General features: G+C 35.7%; 1 protein-coding gene across 1 annotated transcript in view; it reads right to left on the bottom strand.

The window, feature by feature from the left end:
• Atrn (attractin) overlaps positions 1-22,108 on the bottom strand; it is a 140,471-nt gene that overhangs the window by 58,665 nt on the left and 59,698 nt on the right. Inside the window, 5 exon segments of the mRNA XM_047538628.1 lie at positions 7,818-7,902; positions 11,178-11,332; positions 12,586-12,769; positions 13,490-13,733; positions 14,352-14,442. Coding sequence (XP_047394584.1) covers positions 7,818-7,902; positions 11,178-11,332; positions 12,586-12,769; positions 13,490-13,733; positions 14,352-14,442 — 759 coding nt within the window.

Here is a 22,108-nt window from a genome sequence, read left to right as displayed (position 1 = left end):
AGCTTTCTCAAAAAAAAAAAAAAAAAAAAAAGTCGCAGATGTGTCTCAGTGATTAAGCATCCCTCAGTTCAATCCCTGGTACCAAAACAAAACAACAATAACAAAAAAAACAACACTACACTTATATAGCACACTTCGCCTGTCAGACTGGCAAAGAAAAAGATGATAAAACTTGAGTAATACATGGAAAGGTGAGCCTGTGGGGCAAAAGGCACACTCATTTACTGCTGCTGGACTTTAAAATAGCACAAGCCCACAGACAGGTAATCTGGAAATTTCTAACAAAACTGCACATCAACCTTCTGAACCTGAAATCACATTTCTAGAAGTCTATCACAAAGATAAAATAGCAAAAATACAAAAAGTACATGTGAGGTAATTACATCATTAAGTAATAACAGGAAAAAGATTCTAACAGTCCAAATGTCCATCTATTGGGCATGTATTAAATAAACTATGATATATCAACAGGATGAAATACTACACAGATGTAAGAAGAAGTGAGCAAGATTTCTGTATGCTGCTACGGAGTGATCTCCGATATATATTGTTATGTGGGGAGGAGAAAGCCTTGCAGAAAAAAGTATGTAGAGTATGTGGCAGTTTATCTATTGAGAGAAGGAAGAGCTCAAACACAGAAATACACAGTTTTCTTTAACCAGTCTTCTTAAAAGACCAGCACACTAGTAGTGCACAGGACTAGGAGTTAAGATTGTGGTACTTAAAAAAAAATAATAATTCTCTCCCCTGCCAGTCCACAACAGAACTTTTTAGAGAAAAACTTAATGTGTGTCCGGGTCAGGAAATGTTCACAATGAATGTATGAGAAAGACTGGAGTAGTGTCAGAAAGACTCAAGAGCTACAATGAAGAGCTCCCTGACTACAGATAGGAAATGTTTGAAATATAGTAAGAATAAGAACTATAATGGACTTGGTAAAACACACCAAGTATTTTTAAATCCTTACACTCAAAATAACACATGCCCCTGACCTTATCTGTCATCTCTGGGCAATGCTAAGAAATCAGTCTATTACTTTGAAAACTGGCAAATAAAGAGAAAAAATCAACCTTATGAAGTGATCTTGTCATAATCCTGAAGTGACTCTGACTGCACTAATTTGCAGCAAGGTCAGGAGAATACCAATATGTATTTGAAAGCATAGGATGTAACCGCTAAAATCTGGACGATAAGAAACTACAGGACACACATCACAGTCTCTAGCAAATAATCGAAAACATGATGGGCAGGGAGCCTGTATTTTAAGAGAAAGAACATATTTTAACTAGTTTCAATTTAGTGATGTAAACTGGACCCTGATTTCAACAAGTTAAACTTTAAAAAAATTACGAGACAATTCAGAAACTTGAATATGAAATGGATACCGATAATGTTAAAGAATTATTATTTATTTTTAAGTGCTATAATACACTGGTTATGGGGTTTTGTTTTGTTTTTTTCTGGGTAGGGGTACTGGAGATTAAACTCAGGGATGCTTTACCACTGAGTACAACCCAAGTCTTTTCTATTACTTATTTTGAGACAGTTACTTAGGGCCTTACTAAAGCCACTGAGGCTGGACTCAAACTTACAATCTTCCTATCTCAATCACCACAGACCCTGGGGTTCCACGCATGCACCTCCATTCTCAGCAGTAGTCATGTTTTTTTAAGAGTCTTTAATGAAAGACAGTCAATTCTCATTATTTGCAGATTCTGTATTTGTGAATTTACCTACTCACTAAAATTTCAAAATCAATATTTGCCGCACTTCATGGTCACTTGCAGGCAAGTGCATGAAGAGTGGTAGAACATTTGAGTTGACAAACATCACGTTCCCAGCTCAGGTCAGACAAGGCAGTGCTCTGACTTCTTGACTCAGTTCTCCTGTAACAAGTGTCCCTTTCATGGTTTACTTAGTGTCCCCTTACTGCATTTTTGTGCTTTATGCTGGTGATTTCATTGTTTACAATGATCCCCAGTGAAGTGCTCAAGAACTGACTCCTGTTCTAAGCTGTGATGTGCCTTTGTGGAGGAAATATGTGTGTTAGATAAACTTTGTTTAGGCGTGAGTCCAAGTGCTGGTGGCCATGAGCTCAATGGTAAGAAATCAACAATATGCTGTGTTTAAAGAGAAACACACATTGAACAGGATTAATGTACTGACTGCTTTAGGAAAAGGTTGTGATGCAAGGCTTGCAGAAACCTACATGTCCTCTAGGAGCAGAGATTCAATATTCACTAATTCATTGTGTGCAGGACTTTATAGAACATAATTGATGTGAATAATGAAAAATCAACTGTAATCTGAAATACTTACTTGTGAAATCCTATTGTGCTAGAAAACTACTTCCAAGTAATCTGGACCAGCTAAGGGTGATGCCAGTGATTAATGACTGCTAATGCTGAGTAAGGAACACCTGGGGTTTAATTATACTGTTATCTCTACTTCTTTATATCTTTCAAATTTTCACAATAAAAATTTTAACATCTTTTTAGGAAAAAAGAATTTTGTTTAAATCTCTTTATTTCAAGGATGACATTACACATATTTCTAGCACTGACTAATATTACAAATGGGCCTATTCTTTCCTGCATATGATTTCTTCAATTTAATATCGTTTTCAGTCTAAAAACTTCATATGATCATTTATATTATATATCTCTAAAAAGAACAAGGCCCAAATCATGCAATCCAGAAATATCTATTTAGCATCCATTATGTACAAAAATACCTCTCATCCCTGGTCCTCCAGTCTGAAAATCAATTCGAAATTCAGTTCCACCTCTCTGCTGCCACAGCTGAATGAGTGAAATCTCAGGCTGAAGCAGCTTGGTCTACCTCCTTGAACTTTTTTCATCTTAGTTTCTGTCCAGTGTTTCTTCATTATCTTTCCGGTTTTTGCTTTATACTTTTTGGTAATCTTTCAGTGGGAGAAGTGCCAGAAGTGAAAGTCCTCCTAATATCCAGGGTCAAGGACTTTTTTTAGTTTTTATTTTTTCAAGACAGGGTTTATGTTGCCCAGGTTGGGCTTGAACTTGCAATTCTTCTGCCTAAGCCTCCAGAGTAGCTAGGATTACAGGTATACACCAGTGTACCTGGTCAGAATCAAGGTTTTAAGGGTTTTAAATCAAGTCCAGTTCTCCTTCAGGGTGCTTTAATAAAATTTCACATCTCCAGTGGTCTGGAAGGCTATGTGTCTGCATAAGGCTTCAAGAACTTGCAGAAGATAATGAAGACGGCAGCACTAGCCAACTAGTAAAAGCCAGGGTAAACTTTTAAACTTCCAGAACTTTGAATATATTGCTCAAATCAGATATAGATCCATCAGCAAATAGTGGATCCTTAAAATGGCTAAAAGCATTTAAGCAAAACCATTGAGAAATCATTGGCTGAACACTAAGTTGCATTGATCTAGGGAAACTCCAGAGCAAGAGACTTTAAATTAAAAACAAGAAAAAAAAAAAAAAAACTAATCAAGAAATCAGCAATGGCATACTGTGGGAGAGGACAGAATACACAGGATTCCAAATAAATAGTAATAGTTTACAGTGGTAATGGTGAAAGAATCACAATCCAGTTTTCTTACCATATATTGTTTAAGATGTTTAGTTTTTAACAAAATATGCAAGGAAATTAAAACCTGTGACCCACACAGGAAACATAAATCAATAAAATCTGCCTGTGTGGGGTTCCCCATGTTTGTCTCAGGAGACAGGTAGACAGGTTTCAAAGTAGCTATTATATATTTAAGGAACTTAAAAACTATGTCTAAAAAATTAAATGAAAGCATGACATCAATAATTCAACTGAGAGAGAATAGAATAAGGAGACATAAATTATAAAGAATAAATGGAGCCAGGCATGGTGGCCCACACCTGTAATCCCAGCAGATCAGGAGGCTGAAGCAGGAGGATGGACAGTTCAAAGCCAGCCTTAGCAAAAGTGAGCCACTAAGCAACTCAGTGAGAAAATGTCTCTCAATAAAATTCAAAACAGGGCTGGGGATGTGGTTCAGGGGTTGGTTGTTCAGCTTGTGGTAAGATCAACTGTCTAGTATGCACAAAGCCTTGGGTTCCATCTCCAGTACCACATAAAAGAAGAAGAAAGATTAATAATGATATAATCTGAAGACAAGAAAGGAATAAAATGCTGTGAAAAATTAACAAAGCCACAGAGACATGAGGAACACTGTCAAGCACACCAATACATACACGACAGAATTCCACAAGCAGGAGTAAGAACAGAAAACACATTTAAAGAAATAATTTTTGAAAAATTTCCAAATGTGAAAAAAATTAATCCATAATCCATAAAGTTCAATTCATTCCAAGTAGGACAAACACAGGAAGATTCACACCTCAACACAACATAAGCTACTGAAAGCCCAAAACAAAGAGACAGCGTTGAAGACAACAAAAGTAAAACAATTCATCAGACAAGAGAATCACCTTAAGACTAACAGTTAAGAAACAATGGAGACTAGAAGGCAAAAGATGACAAAGGGAAAGTGTAGAAAGCAGGAAGTCAAACAACAATGCTCTCACAAGACTATCCTTCAAAAATGGAGCTGAACCAAAGATATTAACAGATAAAGACTCAAAGACTGTTAGCAGACCTACCTTGTAAGAAATACTAAAGGAACAATAACTGTTGGAGACTTCAATATTTCACTCTCAATAATGAATAAGACAACTTGTCAAATCAGAGAGGACATAGAACTTGAACAACATTTAACCAACTTGGCCTTACATCTACACAACACTCCACCTGATAAAAGTAACATATGCGATCTCCTATAAAACATTCTCCAAGACAGATAATATACTAGGTCATAAAAAACTCCCAATAAGTATTTTTCAAAAGGGAAAATAAAATGTGTTCTCTGACCACAATAATGGAATTCAATTAGTGATCAGATATCCAAAAGCAGAAGAATGAAATTATACCTATTGAAATATCAACTCAAAATGTATTAAAAGACTTTAAGTCTTAAAATGTATTTAAAAACTTAATCATAAAACTACTAGAAGAGGGGCTGGAGTTGTGGCTCAGGGATGGAGTGCTTGCCTAGCACGTGTTGAGACACTTGGTTTGATCCTCAACACTACATAAACATACATAAATAAAATATAGATACTGTGCCCATCTACAACTTAAAAAGACTACTAGAAGAAAACAAAGTGAAAGCTCCAAGAAACTGGTCTAGACAATGACTTTTTTTTTTAACATGACACTAGAACTAACAAAAACAAGAATAAGTAAGTAACATTACATCAAACTAAGAAGCTTCTGCACAGAGAAGGAAAGCAACCAATTGATTGAAGAGACAACCTATGTAATGGGAGAAAATATTTCTATTTAAATAACACATCTGATAAGGGGTTAATATCTAAAGTATATAAGGAATTCAAACAACTCAAAAGTAAATAAAAATTATTCTGATTTTAAAATGGGCAAAGGACTTGAACAGACATTTTTCAAAGGAAGACATACAAATGACAACAGGTATATGAAAAAAAGCATTAGTTACCAGGGAAAAATCCAAGTTTAAAATACAATAAGATATGACTCCACACCAGTTAAAATAGTCATTTTAAAAAAAAAAAGAAATTTTGGCAAGAATATGAAAAAAATGGGAACCCTTGTATATTGCTGATGGAAATACAAGTTATTATAGCCATTATAGAACATGAAGTGTGCTCAAAAATTTTAAAAAAGAACTACCATATAGTTTAGCATCCCACTATTGAGTATATATCCAAAGGAAATGAAATCAGTACACTGAAGAGATATTTGTACATTTCACAGCAGCATAAAGTAAGTACTTGTAACCATATCTGAAAACTGCACATTTTAATAACAATGACAACAAAATGAACACCACGTTTCATTTCTAACCCCACCACTGGCTCACTGAGTATCACATGAAGCAGGCTAGATTCAACTAGTCAATTTGTTCCTTAACCAGATAAGCTCCCTCCTCCACCCAGGAAGAGTGTGTTCTCAGCAATGCTTAATTCCTATGGTCACCCAGTGGTTCTGGGAAGGTAGGGATAGTTCTTCAAAACACCCTGGAACAGGCAATTGAGAGGAACAGCTAAGTCAGGCATATCTGACCCACTGCTGCTCACTTGTAACACAAAGAAATGATGTGAATCACTTTCTCTTTCAGCATACTATTCCATAAAATTAAACTGAAACCATGACCTTTTAGTAGACGGCCTCCTTCATCATTCCCTGCCCAAGCCAAGCCTGACCAATACTCACACTCACACATCAGGCTCAAATACACTATCGTATTACACAAAAACAGAAACATCATTATAACTCCAGTAAGCCATTTCCAACTTTGATTCATGGTTAAACTACATTTTATGGTAAACAGTCAACTTGTTGAGTTTGTATAAAACTCAAGAAAATTTTATTTATTTACTTTTTAATATTTTTTAGATGTTGATGGACCTTTATTTATTCATTTATTTAAGTGCAGTGCTGAGAATCAAACCCAGTGCCTTATACATGCTAGGCACTGAGCCACACTGAGCCACAACTCCAGTCCTCAAGAAGGTTTTAATAAAGATTCATCTGTTTAATAGTTATCATCATAGTACTAATGGTTGACATTTAGCAAATGCCTATTCCATTCCAACCAGAGAACTCCAGGAATGTCAAGATAAGGAGAGCTGGAGCCAGGCAGCCACAGTCAAGGTGATACCCAGGACTCCCACTGCTCTCCATGGGAAAACTTCAAGAGGTTAGAGAGTTTTAAGGGACTTCCTCAGAGAGCAAACATCAGGTTACAATGGAGGATAATACTTCAGATTAGCAAAGTAATCAAAATCCTTCCATTTTAGTCTATAAAAACTATCAAACATTCTCACCATAAAACCATACATATGCTAAAAAAAATTAAATAATTGCTCTACAAAGATGGCACCTTGACCAATACCTAGTATCTAAATTTTGTCAACTCTTCCTTCACCACATCTCAAAACTACTGCTTTCTTATTTTTCCTAATTCAAGTTAAATTACTTTCATTATCACAACAGAAATTTTAAAAGTCAAAGGAATCCTAACATAATGCAGGCATTAGACTTCAATAGCTACAGGGTCAACATGACTTTGAATTTTAAAAGTAGAAATAGTAATAATAGTAGCAGAAACAATGAAAAAAACTAATGACCTGAGTAGGCTGTTTAACTTCTCAAAAATCTTTAAAGCTCACTGTAAGGAACAGGTAGAGTGGTCACCCTGAATCTCCTTTATTTGACGGAATGTCTCCAGGGCAGATTTATGAAGAGCTCTGGAAGCTGGCCCAGGCATTTTTGAGCAGTACACAAAAAAATCAGTGCAGAATTCAGATCATCCAAGGACTACAGACTGGCCCTATATCAAGATTCACAACCTCCCCAATCTCTGTTCTTATCTCTCACCTAAAGGGACTTCTCTGCTTTTTTCCAAACTCTCCTTACTGTACAGATACAGCTACTTGAAACTCAATCTAAGTAACGAAAAAAATCACAGAAGACCAAACATAGTAACCTGCAAGAAGTTTTTGTTGTCTCAAGCATTTGGATACCAGCAAACAGCATGTCCCTGTGTGCTAACAACACCAGATCAATAATCATGGCATTTGAAGCAATCCATAGTCACATCAAATATTTTAAACATCAATCAGGAAATTCACACTCTGTGAAAAACTAATGGGATGAGGGAATCCTGCAAATAGTATTAATCCACTTTCATGTCTTCATATTTTATTTCAATTCCATCTCAAGCACAAGAGAAAAGAAGCAAGCACTTCTCCAATTACCTGTTATGTAAGATCGCAGAATGGCCAAATCTGTTGACATCATGGTGGAGACTAGGTCTGGGAAGCACTGACCAGCGGTCACAAGCTAGAAGCAAGAAAAACATGTTTCAGAGAGGACTGTCATTCATAATCAACATGAACTGAGTCTTCGAGAAGAAAACTGTAACACACACACAGCCTCGTAAAACCTACCTCTGAACTCTATTAGTCACACTGTGATTGCTGAGTAAAAACCAGCAGCAGTGGAGCAGTAGGGTACTAAAGATGGGGTCATGCCAGGCACAGTGGCACAAGCCAGTGGCTCAGGAGGCTGAGATAGGAGGCTCAAATTCAAAGCCAGCCTTAGCAACATAGCAAAGCCCTAAGAAACTTAGCAAGACCTTGACTCAAAATAAAATATAAAAAGTGCTGGGCATGTGATTCAGTGGTTTAGTGCCCCTGGGTTCAATCCCCAGTACCGAAAAAAATAAAAAATAAAAAGATGGGTCATATGGCAATTCCATTAGAATTTAACAACCATGACATCCAGGCCTTTCACCCTGCTATCTACTGATTGTACCCACCACAATGTTTTTCTTTTTTTTTTCTTTTTTTGCAGTACTGGGGATCAAACACAGGGCCTTGTGCATGCTAGGCAAGTGTTCTACCACTGAACCACACCCCACCCCAAACCAGTATATTTTTAAACTTAAAGAAAATTCATATTCTACAAAGCTGATATAAGTAAAACGTGAGTTACACAATTATGTTCCATTCTTCTCTATACTGATTTGCCTAAACTTAGTAGCTACAATGGAATAATATAGGTGAAAATTAAAATTTTAAGTCTTTTCCTAGATCCCCTAGATCTACTGAGCTTCCTTCATCCTGACCTATGCTAATAATTTCTCTCCTGAATGAAAACCAACAGGTGCTCCTGCACCACACTACCCATATGCTCACTGTCTCACTCTCTGGGACACTGCCCAAGCAGAGCTTCTTCAACCTTGACCATAACCTGCGTGGCCTTCTCCTATCCAGCCTCCATCCAATCTTCCTCAACGTGAAGTTCGGAGGCTACAATTGCCCCAGCTTTCTGCCTACCCACCCTGCTTCCTTCCCCAAAACCAGTGTGGCAAGATCCCTTCCTCTTCTCCCATCCCAAAAGTCCGTTCCCTGATTCAACAACATAAAACCCTTCTCCTTTGAGTCTCCACACTCATCTTTGGCTTTCGCCAGAGCATTTAAATATGCTCAAGGTATCCCATCTCTCCCTCCCCCACCCACCATGCCTCTCCTAGATTTATATCCCTCTGAGGCACTCGACTTGCCCTTCTCCTTCCCTTCACTGAAAGCTTTTAAATAAAATTCAATGTTCACCAAGTAGGCACTTCACTCCATGTTATTTCCCAGTTTCCTATAATCTGGGTTACTCCTCTATGACTAGAGGGTAATAAATGACTGTTGCTAAATCTGAAGGACTTATCAGGTCCTTATTTTACTTAACTATTCTATAGGCATTAACTGATCTTTCAGAGATCATAATTCTCACCTATTTTCCTCCTACTTCATGACACTACCCACAATCTTCATTCTCTTTTGGACTTCTCTATCCATCTGCCATCTGGCTCTTTTTCATTCCAGAAGTCACACTTCCTGGAACTTCCTACTGGCTCTCTTGAGTTGCTCTCTCTCACAGATATCCCTAACTGGATATGTCCCCACATTTCCTTCACTGTCTTCTTCCCACACTGAACTCCTCCATGTTGATTCCCAATCTTAGAAAAAGGTACCATCTACCATGGTCTACATCAGATACCTGGGAGTAAGGATGCTTTCACCTCTTTCAAAACACATCCCATCAAACCTCAAGTTTCTGGAAGAAATAAAGGTATGTCTATCTCTTTATCCTCATAGCCACAACCATCACCTTGGTTCAAACCTTCACCATGACTTCAGCAAAAGTCTCCTGAATGCCAACATGCCTCTTTTCAAATACTCACTACAAAAAACCACTAACGAGATATTCCTTAGATATACATACAATCCCATCACTTCCTCTGGAAGACACTTCAAAAATCTTACATTCCTCAGCATGACATACAGGCTTAAGATCTGAAGTCCCTGGACTGATAGCCACTTACTTTTCAAGTCTCTTTTGGGGTCACTGTTACCTTTGGTATGATGAACACAAAAGTAATGGTTCACAGGCCCTAAATGTGTGCCATGGTCACTTCTGGTCTCTGCACATGGGCTTCCTCTGTCCGGGAAGTCCTGGCTAATATAACATGGCTGATCTCCAGTGTTCCTCGGGACCTACGTTGGATAGCCCCTCCCTCAAGAAAGCCTTTCATGACTTAGGAATACTCAGATATGTTCTCATATATAGTTTCCAGCAAAAAAAAAAAAAAAAAAAAAAAAAAAAATTCCTGAACTATATTATTTGTTCATTTCTCTGTCTCCTTCACCTTTACTCTAAGGGCTATAACTTACTCATTCGATCATCCCCAATGTACAAGTTCAGGAGTTAGCACATTAATATCTGCTAAAAGTGAACTGTTGACTTAGAATAATGAAAAGCACAAAGATAGGCGGAATAATGGTGGCTGCAAAGGATAGAGGGAAAATGGAAATGTTGCCAAATAGGTAGTTTCAGATTTACAACATGAAAACAGTTATGGAGATGAATGGTGGTACTGAATGTATAACATTATGAATACATTTAATTCCACCAAACTATACAATTAGTTTTGTAACTTTATTATTTATTTATGTATTTATTTATTTTTATGCAGTGCTGAGGATCAAACACAGTGCTTCACATGTGCTAGGAGAGTGTTCTATCACTGAACCACAACCCATCCAGGCCTAAAACTATAAATTTTTAAAAATAAAGTAATAGGTTTTATGTTATATGTATTTTACCAAAAATTTTTTTTTAATTTTTTAAATGAACATCTGATACTTACACAGAACACTTGGTATTATTTATGAATGAGGAAATACTGCCCTCTGGTGGTCAAGTATATTATCACACCAAGAATACAGGTGAAACCAGTTTTACAAGAAATAAAGTTAATCTTAAGCCAGTGCTTGCAGTTACAAAATAACACTGCGTAATAAGCATTTGTAACAAAGGAGTGACCAGTTATCTCAACTCAGCTTCAAATATTAACAAGAGTGATTTCCAAAAGAACTGAATGTAGAAGTAATGCATTTTTTTAATAAACGTATAACCTTAGTCAAATAAATACAAAACTACCATTTGGACCTCTTTCAAGTGACCTGACAGTTTTGAACTAGTGATATTTTCAGTTTCTTTTTAAATGTTTCTTATATACAAAACATTTCTGAAGAGAAAAATGGCTCTGGGAAGCTTACCAATGTCATAAGCCATGAAATCTGAAGAGAAGCATTTGGCACCATGACTCATGGATGTGTCGTTGTGTGTATTTCCTCCAAACACCAGCATGGTTCCACTCACTATCACAGCTGTGTGCAAGTAACGGAAAAATCGGCTGTCCTTAAGAATGGTCCTTTGAGTTTATTTAAAAATAATAAATATAAGGTTAGTTTTTAAAGAAAAGTTAGCTATCTGCCAATGCAAACATAGCCATTTTATTAGTTTCAAACCCACATGTGCAAATACTTGCAGAATTTTCCTTATATGTAGGCAGCTCTCTCAACAAACATGTAAAACCTTAGAAACTTACAAGAATTTTGGCAAAAGATATTAAGATCCTTAAAATGTTAATACCCCATGGTGCTATAATTCCACTTTCTGGGCAGAAATCATATGAAACACAGAGAGACACCGATGCACAATACTAATAAGACAAAAGCTAGAAATCAAAATTTCCAAATATACAGGCTCAGTATAATCAGATAACAGAGTATTACAAAGCCACTAACAATGATGATTTTTATGACAGAATGTAAAACCATCTTCATTGGCATGGTCTCAAATATGTGAGGAAATACAAAATGAAGGAAAACATTGCTTTAAAATTACATTACTTCATAACTCAAATTAGTTTTACATTTGTTAAAATGAGAATACTTTTTACAGATGATCTGCAGTTCACAGTGAAGTGAGCTCTATCAATTAGGTACAAGCATCCTGTTGATTTTATTGGAATGACACCAGTAACTGATCCCAAGGATGACACTTCGATCATCAAGACAAGGTTCAAACATGAATATAGCTTACTGAAGGTACAGCTTAGTGGTGGAACAATGCTAGTGGCCTAGCATGTGTGAGGCCCTGAGTTCCATCTCAAACACCAACACCAAAAAAAAAAAAAAAAAAAAAGATATAGTATAATTACAAATGTATACAAACTCAACTATGTACTTTATTCGTTAGGATTCTGAAGGGAAAAAATATTATAGTAGTGTTCAGCGTATGAAAACTGAAAATCAACTCCCAAACACCAAGCAGTTTCTAATCATCATACTACAACTTAGGATAATGCAACAAAATATATACCAGCTAATTTATTACCCTCCCTATGCTTTTTCCTAATTTCTTTTTTTTTTTTTTTTATTATTGTGTACAAATGGGATACATGTTGTTTCTCTATTTGTACATAGAGTCAAGGCATACCATTTGTGTAATCATACGTTTACATAGGGCAATGATGTTTGATTCCTAATTTCTTTATATACAATGCTGAACAGAATTATCCACCAGGCCTGAGAACAAAAAATATAGCAAATATAGTTTCCCAACAAGTGTGCCTCTAGAGAATTCATACTTCAAAGCAAAAGCTCAAGAAAAAGCACCTACCACATCTGGGTGTCCACGTCGTATCTGTAGAGGTCATCTGCCAGCCGGTATTTATTGGCACTGAAAGCTTTGTAACCACCGTGGACGTACAGGGCTTTGGTCCTGTGATCATAAACACTACTGTGGCCATAACCCCCTTGCACAAGGGCACCCTGGGTGTGCAAAATACTCCAGGTGTTCTTATCTGGAAAGGGAAAAACAGTCAAAGGCACGCAAGTTCCTCTTCTCTAATACTCAACATCAAAATATCTCAAGGATGGGGAAGGGATTTCAAGAGAGCTGATACACATAATTATATCTTTTTGCCTAAAAAAAAAAAAATTTTACCTAAAACTTATAACAACGCATGAGTCCAAACTCCAATCTCTTAAATGTTTTCATGTTCTAACAGGCTATACAGGAAAAGAATTCCATTCATTTATCAAGTGAGAATTTAATTCCCTATGACTTTTAGTAACCAGTACACAGGTGTACTTTATGGGCCTCTTTCTCAAAATGTCAATTATGGCTGATACTCCCACTGCACAGTAACAGATAAAATAAAATTTAACCAAAGGAAAGATTATGTATTAAGGGAAATTAACACTCCATTAAACCAACCACTAAAGGGCCATCCAAATTTTTTCTATAGTATTTATAGTTTTGAACTACTTTTATTTATTTGTAACACCCAACGTATTCAATGCCTTCTTTGGCTCTTTGCAAATTGACAATAGCACATACATACTACAAAGGGGCATTAGTAACCTGAATTTTACTGGTCATACATCCATGTTATCTGCATTTCAAGATGAAGGACTGGATCAAGGTTAGCTTGAATCTTTTCTCACATCCTAACAATAAAGGGAGAGGTTTTTTTTAAGTTGATGTTTATAACATGTCCATTGGAAAAAAATATACCTACCCAAGTCATATTCCTGCACATTGCTTATATATCCATAGAGTGGGCAGTGACCAAAGATGACCAGCATGACCACCCGGTCAGTTTTCAGTTTAACAATGTGTGCTGAGTGCCCAACCACTGCATACTGCTCCTTTGCCTTTGGGGTCAACAATACCCATGATTCATTATGAATATGAAACACTCTCAACTCATTGGTCACATTGCCTGTTGAATCAATTTTTCCTCCATACATGTAAATTTTATCCTAGAGGGAAAAATGTAAATGGGATTAAAAAGAACATTAAAAATTCAAATCTGAGAACAGAAAATGAAACAGTTCAAAACCTCAACATTATTCTCAACTTATTAATGGACCATTCAATGAATAATTAGGAAGAGGATGCAGAAAGGAACAAAATAAACCAGTCATACTGTATATCTCTAAAACTGTCATTTTCTTGGACTTCCTCACAAGAGATCTTTTACAGAATAAAATGACTTGGAAAAATAAAGTTGCCTCATCCCACCACATACCTCCAAAAACAAGGAGATGAAAATTATTATTGAGTGGCTTGGCAATTCTTAGCCAAACCTGGAATGGGCATAAATGCTAATTGATACTTTTTAATCTACAGTTTTAACCACTTGGAACCATAATCAGTAATACCTCAGTATGGTTTGATTCATTAAAACCTCTTGGGTTCAGAAAGTTGCAACTTCAATTTCCACTTACAACTTAGTCAATCTTATAACCCCAACCCCCAAAAGAAAGTCTGCTTCAATTAAAAAAACAACATTCAATAGCTCTTCAACTGCATAATACATAAATTAACTGAGGAAGAGTCCCGTCTCTTGCTTAGTACAGAGTGGAGGTATTTTTTACCTTATATAAAGCCAAAGAATGACCATATCTAACAACCACATTGTTCACAGAATGGTTTAGTGGAAGCCATTCCCTAGAAGCAAGGTCATACCTATAAAACAAACATCATAGTTTTATCCAAATGACAAAACACAACATCTTGTACTCTTTTATTTGAAACAATCCAGTTTTGAGATGCTCATTAAATCTACCAAGGACAGAGGGAGGCACCTGCTACCGTGGCAAACACTCCTGACACCTGGGCCCACTAGGCACCTGAGAAATCAGGAAGGGGAGGTGGACTACACAACACTGGGGCAAGAAGGAAATAAAAGTCTGCTGAAAGCTTCTAATGCCTCTTCTGAAATCTCCTCTATAGTCAAATCACTTGAAGTTTGCCTCATACTAAAGGGACTTAACTTTTGCTTCATTCCATCATTAAAAACTAAAGATAAATAATAGGAAATTACTAGAAAAATTTCTTTTTCTTTCACCTAATTGATTTTAAAGTAATACTTTTAAGGGAGGCTGAATATATTATAGCATTTCAATTATACTATAAATCTACATACAAATCTTTGAAATACAAAAAATGCCAAAATGAAAAATTAGTATTCTTGCTATACAATTTATACTTACCCTTGCATTACTGAATTCAATACTGAACATCTTAACATTTAATTTTGAGTATTTTGTTTGTTTTTGAGAAAAATATCACTGAATCTCTATTATAAATCATACATGCTCACTATGAAGAAAACAGTTAATGCAGAAAAACAGCCGGAAGTTTAAAAGATGACCCCACAATTCATCATCTATAAATAAATATTGTTAACAGTGAGTAAACAACATTCCAGATATCTTCCTAAGCATATAAACAAAAAAAATTAACAAAAAATTTTATATAAAGGGATAAAACCTTAAATGATACTTTTAAAGTATTAGAATTTTTTGGGGGGGGGCACTGTGTAGGGTGGGGGTTGGTACTGGGGAGTAAACCCAGGGTTGTTCTATTACTACATCCCCAACCCCTTTTAAAATTTTACTTTGAAACAGGGTCTTGCTATGTTGCCCAGGCTAGTCTCAAACTTGTGACCCTCCAAGCCTCAGTCTCCACAGTAGTTGGGATTATAGGCATGTGGCACCATATATAGCTAAAAGTATTAATTTTAACTTTTCTAGAATTAACAGAAAAAGTCAAAGGAAAAAAAAAGTTCTTGTACTTTAAGTAAAATTTTCTTTTCCATGAGAGTATACCTGGATCCAAGTTTTTAAAAAGTTATCAAAAACATTCTTAAAAGAAAATATAAGAAAAATATTATCATAACATCATAGCAAAAAAGGAAAGATGTCTATCAATTAAAATGGATTAATAAGTTATATCTATGTAACCAAATAATTACACAGACTAAAAAATAAACTCAAGCAACATATAGCAACATAAATCTCAAAGAACATTAAGCTAAAAGACAAAAAAAAAATGTTTTTTTTTTTAAGCTTTTCACCTGGTACTGGGGATTGAGCCCAGGGGCATTACATTCCCAGGCTTTTTTTAATCTACCTTTTTAAAAACTGTTACATTATAACTGTACATACTGATGGGATTTGTTACATATTCATATATGCACACAAAATAACAAAAAAATTTGGCCAATATCACTTCCCAGCACTTCTTCCCTTTCTCCCCACCTCCCCCCCTTGGTCCCTTTCTTCTACAGAACTCTCTTTGATTTTCATGAGATCTGTCCCCACCTTTCTTCTCCTTTTGCCTCTCTATCTTCTGCTTATGAGAGAAAACATACAACCCTTGACCTTGTGACTTTGACTTATTTCACATAACATGATGATGGTCTCTAGTTCCATCTATTTTCCTGCAAATGACATAATTTCATTCTTCTCTACGGCTGAGTAAAATTCCACTGTGTATATATCACACATTTTCTTTATCCATTCTTCGGTTGATGGACACCTAGACTGATTCCATAGTAGGCTATTATGAACTGTGCTGCTATAAAAATGGTATGCATGTAGCACTGTAGTATAATGACTTTAATTCTTCAAGAAAAATACTGAGGAGTGGTATAAATGGGTTACATCGTGGTTTCATGCCTACTCTTCTAAGGAATCGATACAGATTTCCATTAGTGGTTGTACTACCATACAATCCTACAACAGGATTTTCTCTACATCCTCTCCACATTTGTATTTTTGATGACTGCCATTCTAACCGGTGTTAAATGAAATCTCAGTGTAGTTTCAATTTGCATTTCTCTAACTGCTAATAATGTTGAACATTTTTTCATATGTTTGTTGGTCATTTGTATTTCTTCTTTTGAGAAATGTCTGTTTAATTCATTTTCCTATTTATTAATTGGGTTATTTGATTTTTTGGTGTTTTTTTAAATATATTCTAGATATTAATCCTTTATCAGAAGAGTAGCTAGCAAAGATTTTCTCCCATTCTGTAGGTTCTCATCACATTCCTAATTACTTTTTTTCATTGTGCAGAAACTTTTTAATTTGATGTCATCCCATTTATTAACTCTTGGCATTATTTCCTGAGCTTTAGGGGTACTGAGAAGTCATTGCCTGTGCCTATATGTTGGAGTGTTGACCCTATGTTTTCTTGTAGGAGTTGCATAGTTTCTGGTCTAATTCCTAGGTCTTTGATCCATTTTGAGTTGATTTTTGAGAAAAGGGTCTAATTTTACTCTTCTACATATGGATAATCAGTTTACCCAGCACCATTTGTTCCATTTGTTAAAAAGGCTGTCTTTTCTCCAATGTATGTTTTCAGCACTTTTGTCAAAGAATGGCTGATAGATGTGTGGTTTGTCTATGCCTGTTTATATGCCAGTACCATATAGTTTTTGTTACTATAGCTCTGTAGTATAATTTGAAGACAGGTATTCTGATGCCTCCAGCATTGCCTTTTTGCCTTAAAATTGTTTTGGCTATTATGGGTCTTTTTTCTTCCCAAATGAGTTTTAGAACTGTTTTTTCTAGCTCTGTAAAGAATGTCATTGGTATTTTGATGGGCATCAGTATATTACTTTTGGTAGTATGTTCCCAGGCCTCCTTATTATTTCAAAACAGGGTCTCACTAAAGTTGCTGAGGCTGGCTTCAAACTTACGATCCTTCTGCTTCAGTCTCCTGAGTAGCTGGGATTACAGGCATGCGCCATCATGCCCAGCCAAAATGTTGTTTTTTATGAAGGCTAAAACCAGAAAATGTAGTAACTCAACATATTTTCAAAATATAAAGAAATGGGGCTGGGACTGGGGCTCAGCAATAGAGCATTTGCCTAGCATGTGTAAGGTACTGCATTCAATCCTCAGCACCACATAAAAATAAATTAAAAATAAAGGTATTGTGTCCAACTACAACTAAAAATATACATATATTTTTTAAAAGTATAAAGAAATGCAGGTGAACAACTGAAACCAAAATCAGGACACTGTCTCTGGGATTTGAGAAGAGCATACAAGAGTCCTCAATTGTATTAACAATGTTTGACTCCTAACACAGGTGGTAAATGCATTAGTATTATTTTTTTCACTAAACATTTCCTTTTCTCTAAAATATTTTATACAAGATATGAAGCAAATATAATAAACTGGTGACACCTATTAAATGTGAATAAGACAAATTAGTATTGGCTATTTATTTTTGGAACAGTCCACATTTTTGAAAATACATGAAAAATTATTTAAGCTTTAATGTTATTTAATCATTATCCATTAAGTAGCTAATTATTTAATTTTAGTAAATAAATTATTCTATTAACTAATGTTATTAGCTTAAGTTTAAAATATATATACAATTTACTTTTGGACAGACTCTACTAACTTCCTGCTTTGAAAGTTGAAAACCTTAGCATTAATGTTTCCAATCCCATTTCTTCTTCCTATTTTTTAAATATATATATATATATATATATATATTTTTTTTTTTTTTTTTTAGTTGTCGATGGCCTTTCATTTTATTTATTTATTTATATGTGGCACTAAGAATCGATCCCAGTGCCTCACACATGCCAGGCAAGTGCTCTACCACTGAGCCATAACCCAGGCCCCTTCTCCCTATTTTTGTTACATAACTTGGACACTACATGTTCATAACATTCACATTCCAGTCTATAATTCCATAAATATTTACTACTGAATCTGTATTTGAACTCAGGCAATCTCCTCACAGTCATTCTACCATGACTTCTCCTTCATCTCCCTCAACACTGAATTGGCTGGATTTCACCACCAAGTGATGTTTTGTAAAAGCATCACTCATATACACTCCTTTACCTATGTTCTCTCATGTTTAAGAACAACTGGATGCTAGCCTTACAGGTGAATGGCATGATAGCTGCGTATAAAATTTGTGGCCCTGTCCTTCCTTTCTTTCAGAAACTTGCAGATGGCTGCTCCATTCAACATGGCTGGGTTTAACACTGCTGTGGAGGTGTCTGAGGCCATCTTGATTTTCTCCCTTTTATATGATTTGCTTTTCTGTCTGGAAGTTTGGAGAATTCTTCATCATTCTCATTTTCTCTTCCTGTCTCTTTCTTCTTCTTCTCTGTCTATCTGTCTATATCAGGTCTTTCTTTCCTTAAATCCATTCGGGAAATTGTTCTTACAAAATGCATTGAATATCACTGTAAAATTTTTGTAGAATTCTGGCTATAGGAGATGTTTCATATAAACACACAAATTAAGTGGTATAAGAGAGAAGAAAGTTTTAAAAGGAAGCAAAAATTAAGCCTCTAGATGCTTCAATTCACATCTCTTTCAAGTGTGATGGAGGGTGCTAAATCTGTACCTTAATGCATTTTGCTCCTCCTCAACTTGTCAGTCCAAGAGCTGACAGGTGCTGGCAGGTTCCCACAATCTGACATAGGTGAACTCCCAAAAGATCCTTACACAATAGGTTGTCTGTCAATTTTTTCCACAACACAGGCAAATACAAGACAGGAACAATATTGATAAAAGACAATAAATTCTAAGGACCAAATAAATTACTCTTCTGGGAGCCAAGCCTAGAAGAACAGAATATTAAACAACTAGTCTAAGATACAGACAAGCAGATAAGCAAAGATAAACTTCAGGAATTCAGAAATAGGTGTCTTCCACAGAACAGCTGTCACCATCACAAGCCCCTCCATTGGCTGGCAACCCAATAACCATCATGTCACAGTGTACTGGTCACCCAATGACAGCATCTCAACACCCCAAAGATCAAAAGTAAAGGCTCTGTAGAGACAGAACAAAACCTCAGGATCAACAGAAAGCACAAAAAGACCTGAGTCTTCCCAAACAAAAATTTTTCCTGAAATTCAATGAGATGATCAAATCAGATCTTCTCATTGAGAAACTAGAAAATTTTCCTGAAAAAGTTTATGCTACTTCAATCCATTTATTCTGTTTATTTGGCTCTTTTCTTCAGTGACAACAATTATGTTAATATTGGATCACTTCCTGTCTCTCCTATGTTTTTGCTTTTCTCTAATTTTTTCAAAGTTTTCATCTGTATTCACTGGAATTATCTCATTAACCTGTTAGTCATTCAATTTTATTCCAGGTTTTCTTGAAACTAATTTATTTCTACTTCTTTTGGTCTGTTTTTATTTTCTTATCTTTTGGCTTGTTTTTCTGAATTCAAATTCTAAATCTTGAAGTAACGTTTTTTACATAATGGGTTCTTGTCAGAACTTACATGCTACATTCTATGTTCCTCTTCACTTTTTTTCATCATAGAATATTTGCAATAGCTACAATGCTGCTTATTTGTCCTTAGACATAGCTCTCTAGACATTTTATTGACAAAGTATGGGTGGCTTCTTAGTTCTATTTCTAACACATTTATTGGATTGCCATTCTACTTTAGCATGAAGTAGGATGTCCAATCCACTTCTCTGAAGTCTGAGGAAATGTTCAGGCTCAGAAGAAGGGGTATACACTCTTTCAGAATAAAAGACTCTTCTCTCCTTTAAGAGCTTGTTCAAAAGTCCTATTCCAGAGTGCAGGTCATTTCACTATTAAAATGGAAGCCCTAACATCCGGGCTTTCACTTGTGGTTAATTTTCCCACTTTTCTTTTTTTTTTTTTTTTTCCGGGGGGGTGCTGGGGATGGAACCCAGGGCCTTGTGCTTGCAAGGCAAGCACTCTACCGACTGAGCTATCTCCCCAGTCCCCCACTTTTCATTTGATCTTCCTCAGCAACTAGTCTCCTGTTTTGGTTAAAAGAGTTAAAACACACACACATACACATACACATAAACACACAAAAAAAATAATATCCACTCAGTTTACTATTTTCTAGATTTGAGGCTACTGGGGACAAGTATCAGAATCTTCCCAGTGTGACTCCTGTGAGGTACAGGAGCACTTACACTTAATGTACCCTGAGTCTGTTTTAAAGTTCACTGAATGAGGTGATGGTCCTTTACTTATCTAGCTATATGTTGCTCAATTCTTCTTCTTCTTCTTCTTTTTTTTTTTTTTTTTTTTTTTTTTGCTCAAGGGAAGGAAATTCAGTAAAAAAATTTAAACTGGAAATCTTATCCCAGGAGGTCAAGACCACTGATTTTGTAAAAGCACCACAGAGTGACATAAAACAGGAAATGCTTTTTAATAAAACCTAAAATTTTAGATTAAAAAGCTTGTGGAAGAAAGAAAGAGTAAGACCAAGTTCTGAAATACACTTATTTGAAAGTATAAATGACTATAACATTTATAATTGAAGTTTCAGAAAATTTCCTTTTAGAAGGAATCACTATATTTACCTTCATGAAAGCTAATAAAACATTATTTGAAACCATACTAGTATTTATAGGAAATATGTGAAGCTGTAAACAACATGTTTTGATTAAGCACAAGCAGAAAAATAAAGTTACAATCTAAAAGACAAATATGATTCATGAAATACACCAAATAAAAGAAACATAAACATTAATATGCTCAGGAAAAACATTTATGAAGGAACGAAATTTTAAATACTCCCCCATGTATTTGATTAATACTCATTTGAGTACCTTCCATGAGCTAAGCCCTGAGATGAGTGAGTAAGCAGGGACCTCAGAGAACTTAAAGGAGAAAAGGCAGAAAATGAGAGTGCACAATCATGGGCATAAATATAATTAAAAATAATCAACACTGCCATAAAGGAAATGAAAACTACAAAAAAGAAACACTGCAAGAATGTGTCTGAACAGGATGATCTCTCTGTGGGACAATTAAACTGAGATAGAAAGGGCTAAGAAACCAGCCCTCAGGTATAACTGGAAGAACAGTCTAGACAGAGGAAACAGCAAATCAAAGTTCCATGAAGTAAGAATGCATATGATGAGTTTTGGGTGGGGAAAAAAAAAAAAAAGAAAGCTCACATGACAGTAGAGAGAATGAAGACAGGAGAGGAAAAAACTGAGCCTGCAAAAGTTAACTATGGTCAGATCATATTGGACCATTAAAACTAATTCATCTATGGAAAATGGATTAAGAGGAAGGAATGGAAACAAAAATTTAATAGCAATCTACTATTGAGGACTGGATAGAAGATAATATCAGCCCAGGCATAAAAAAGACCAAAATGCAGGGCATGGAGGTACATGCTTGTAATCCCAGAGGCTCAGGAGGATTGTAAGATCAAAGCCAGCCTCAAAAACTTAGTGAGGCCCTAAGCAACTTAGAGAGACCCTGTCTCAAAATAAAAAATAAAAAAGGGCCAGGGATATGGCTCAGGGGTTAAGCACCGCTTAATCCCTGGTACACACACACACATACAC

Source organism: Sciurus carolinensis, chromosome 2 (assembly GCF_902686445.1).
Source record: "Sciurus carolinensis chromosome 2, mSciCar1.2, whole genome shotgun sequence".
Lineage (NCBI taxonomy): Eukaryota > Metazoa > Chordata > Mammalia > Rodentia > Sciuridae > Sciurus > Sciurus carolinensis.
The sequence above is the reverse complement of the archived record's forward strand: the minus strand, read 5'-3'. Positions and strand labels throughout refer to the sequence as shown.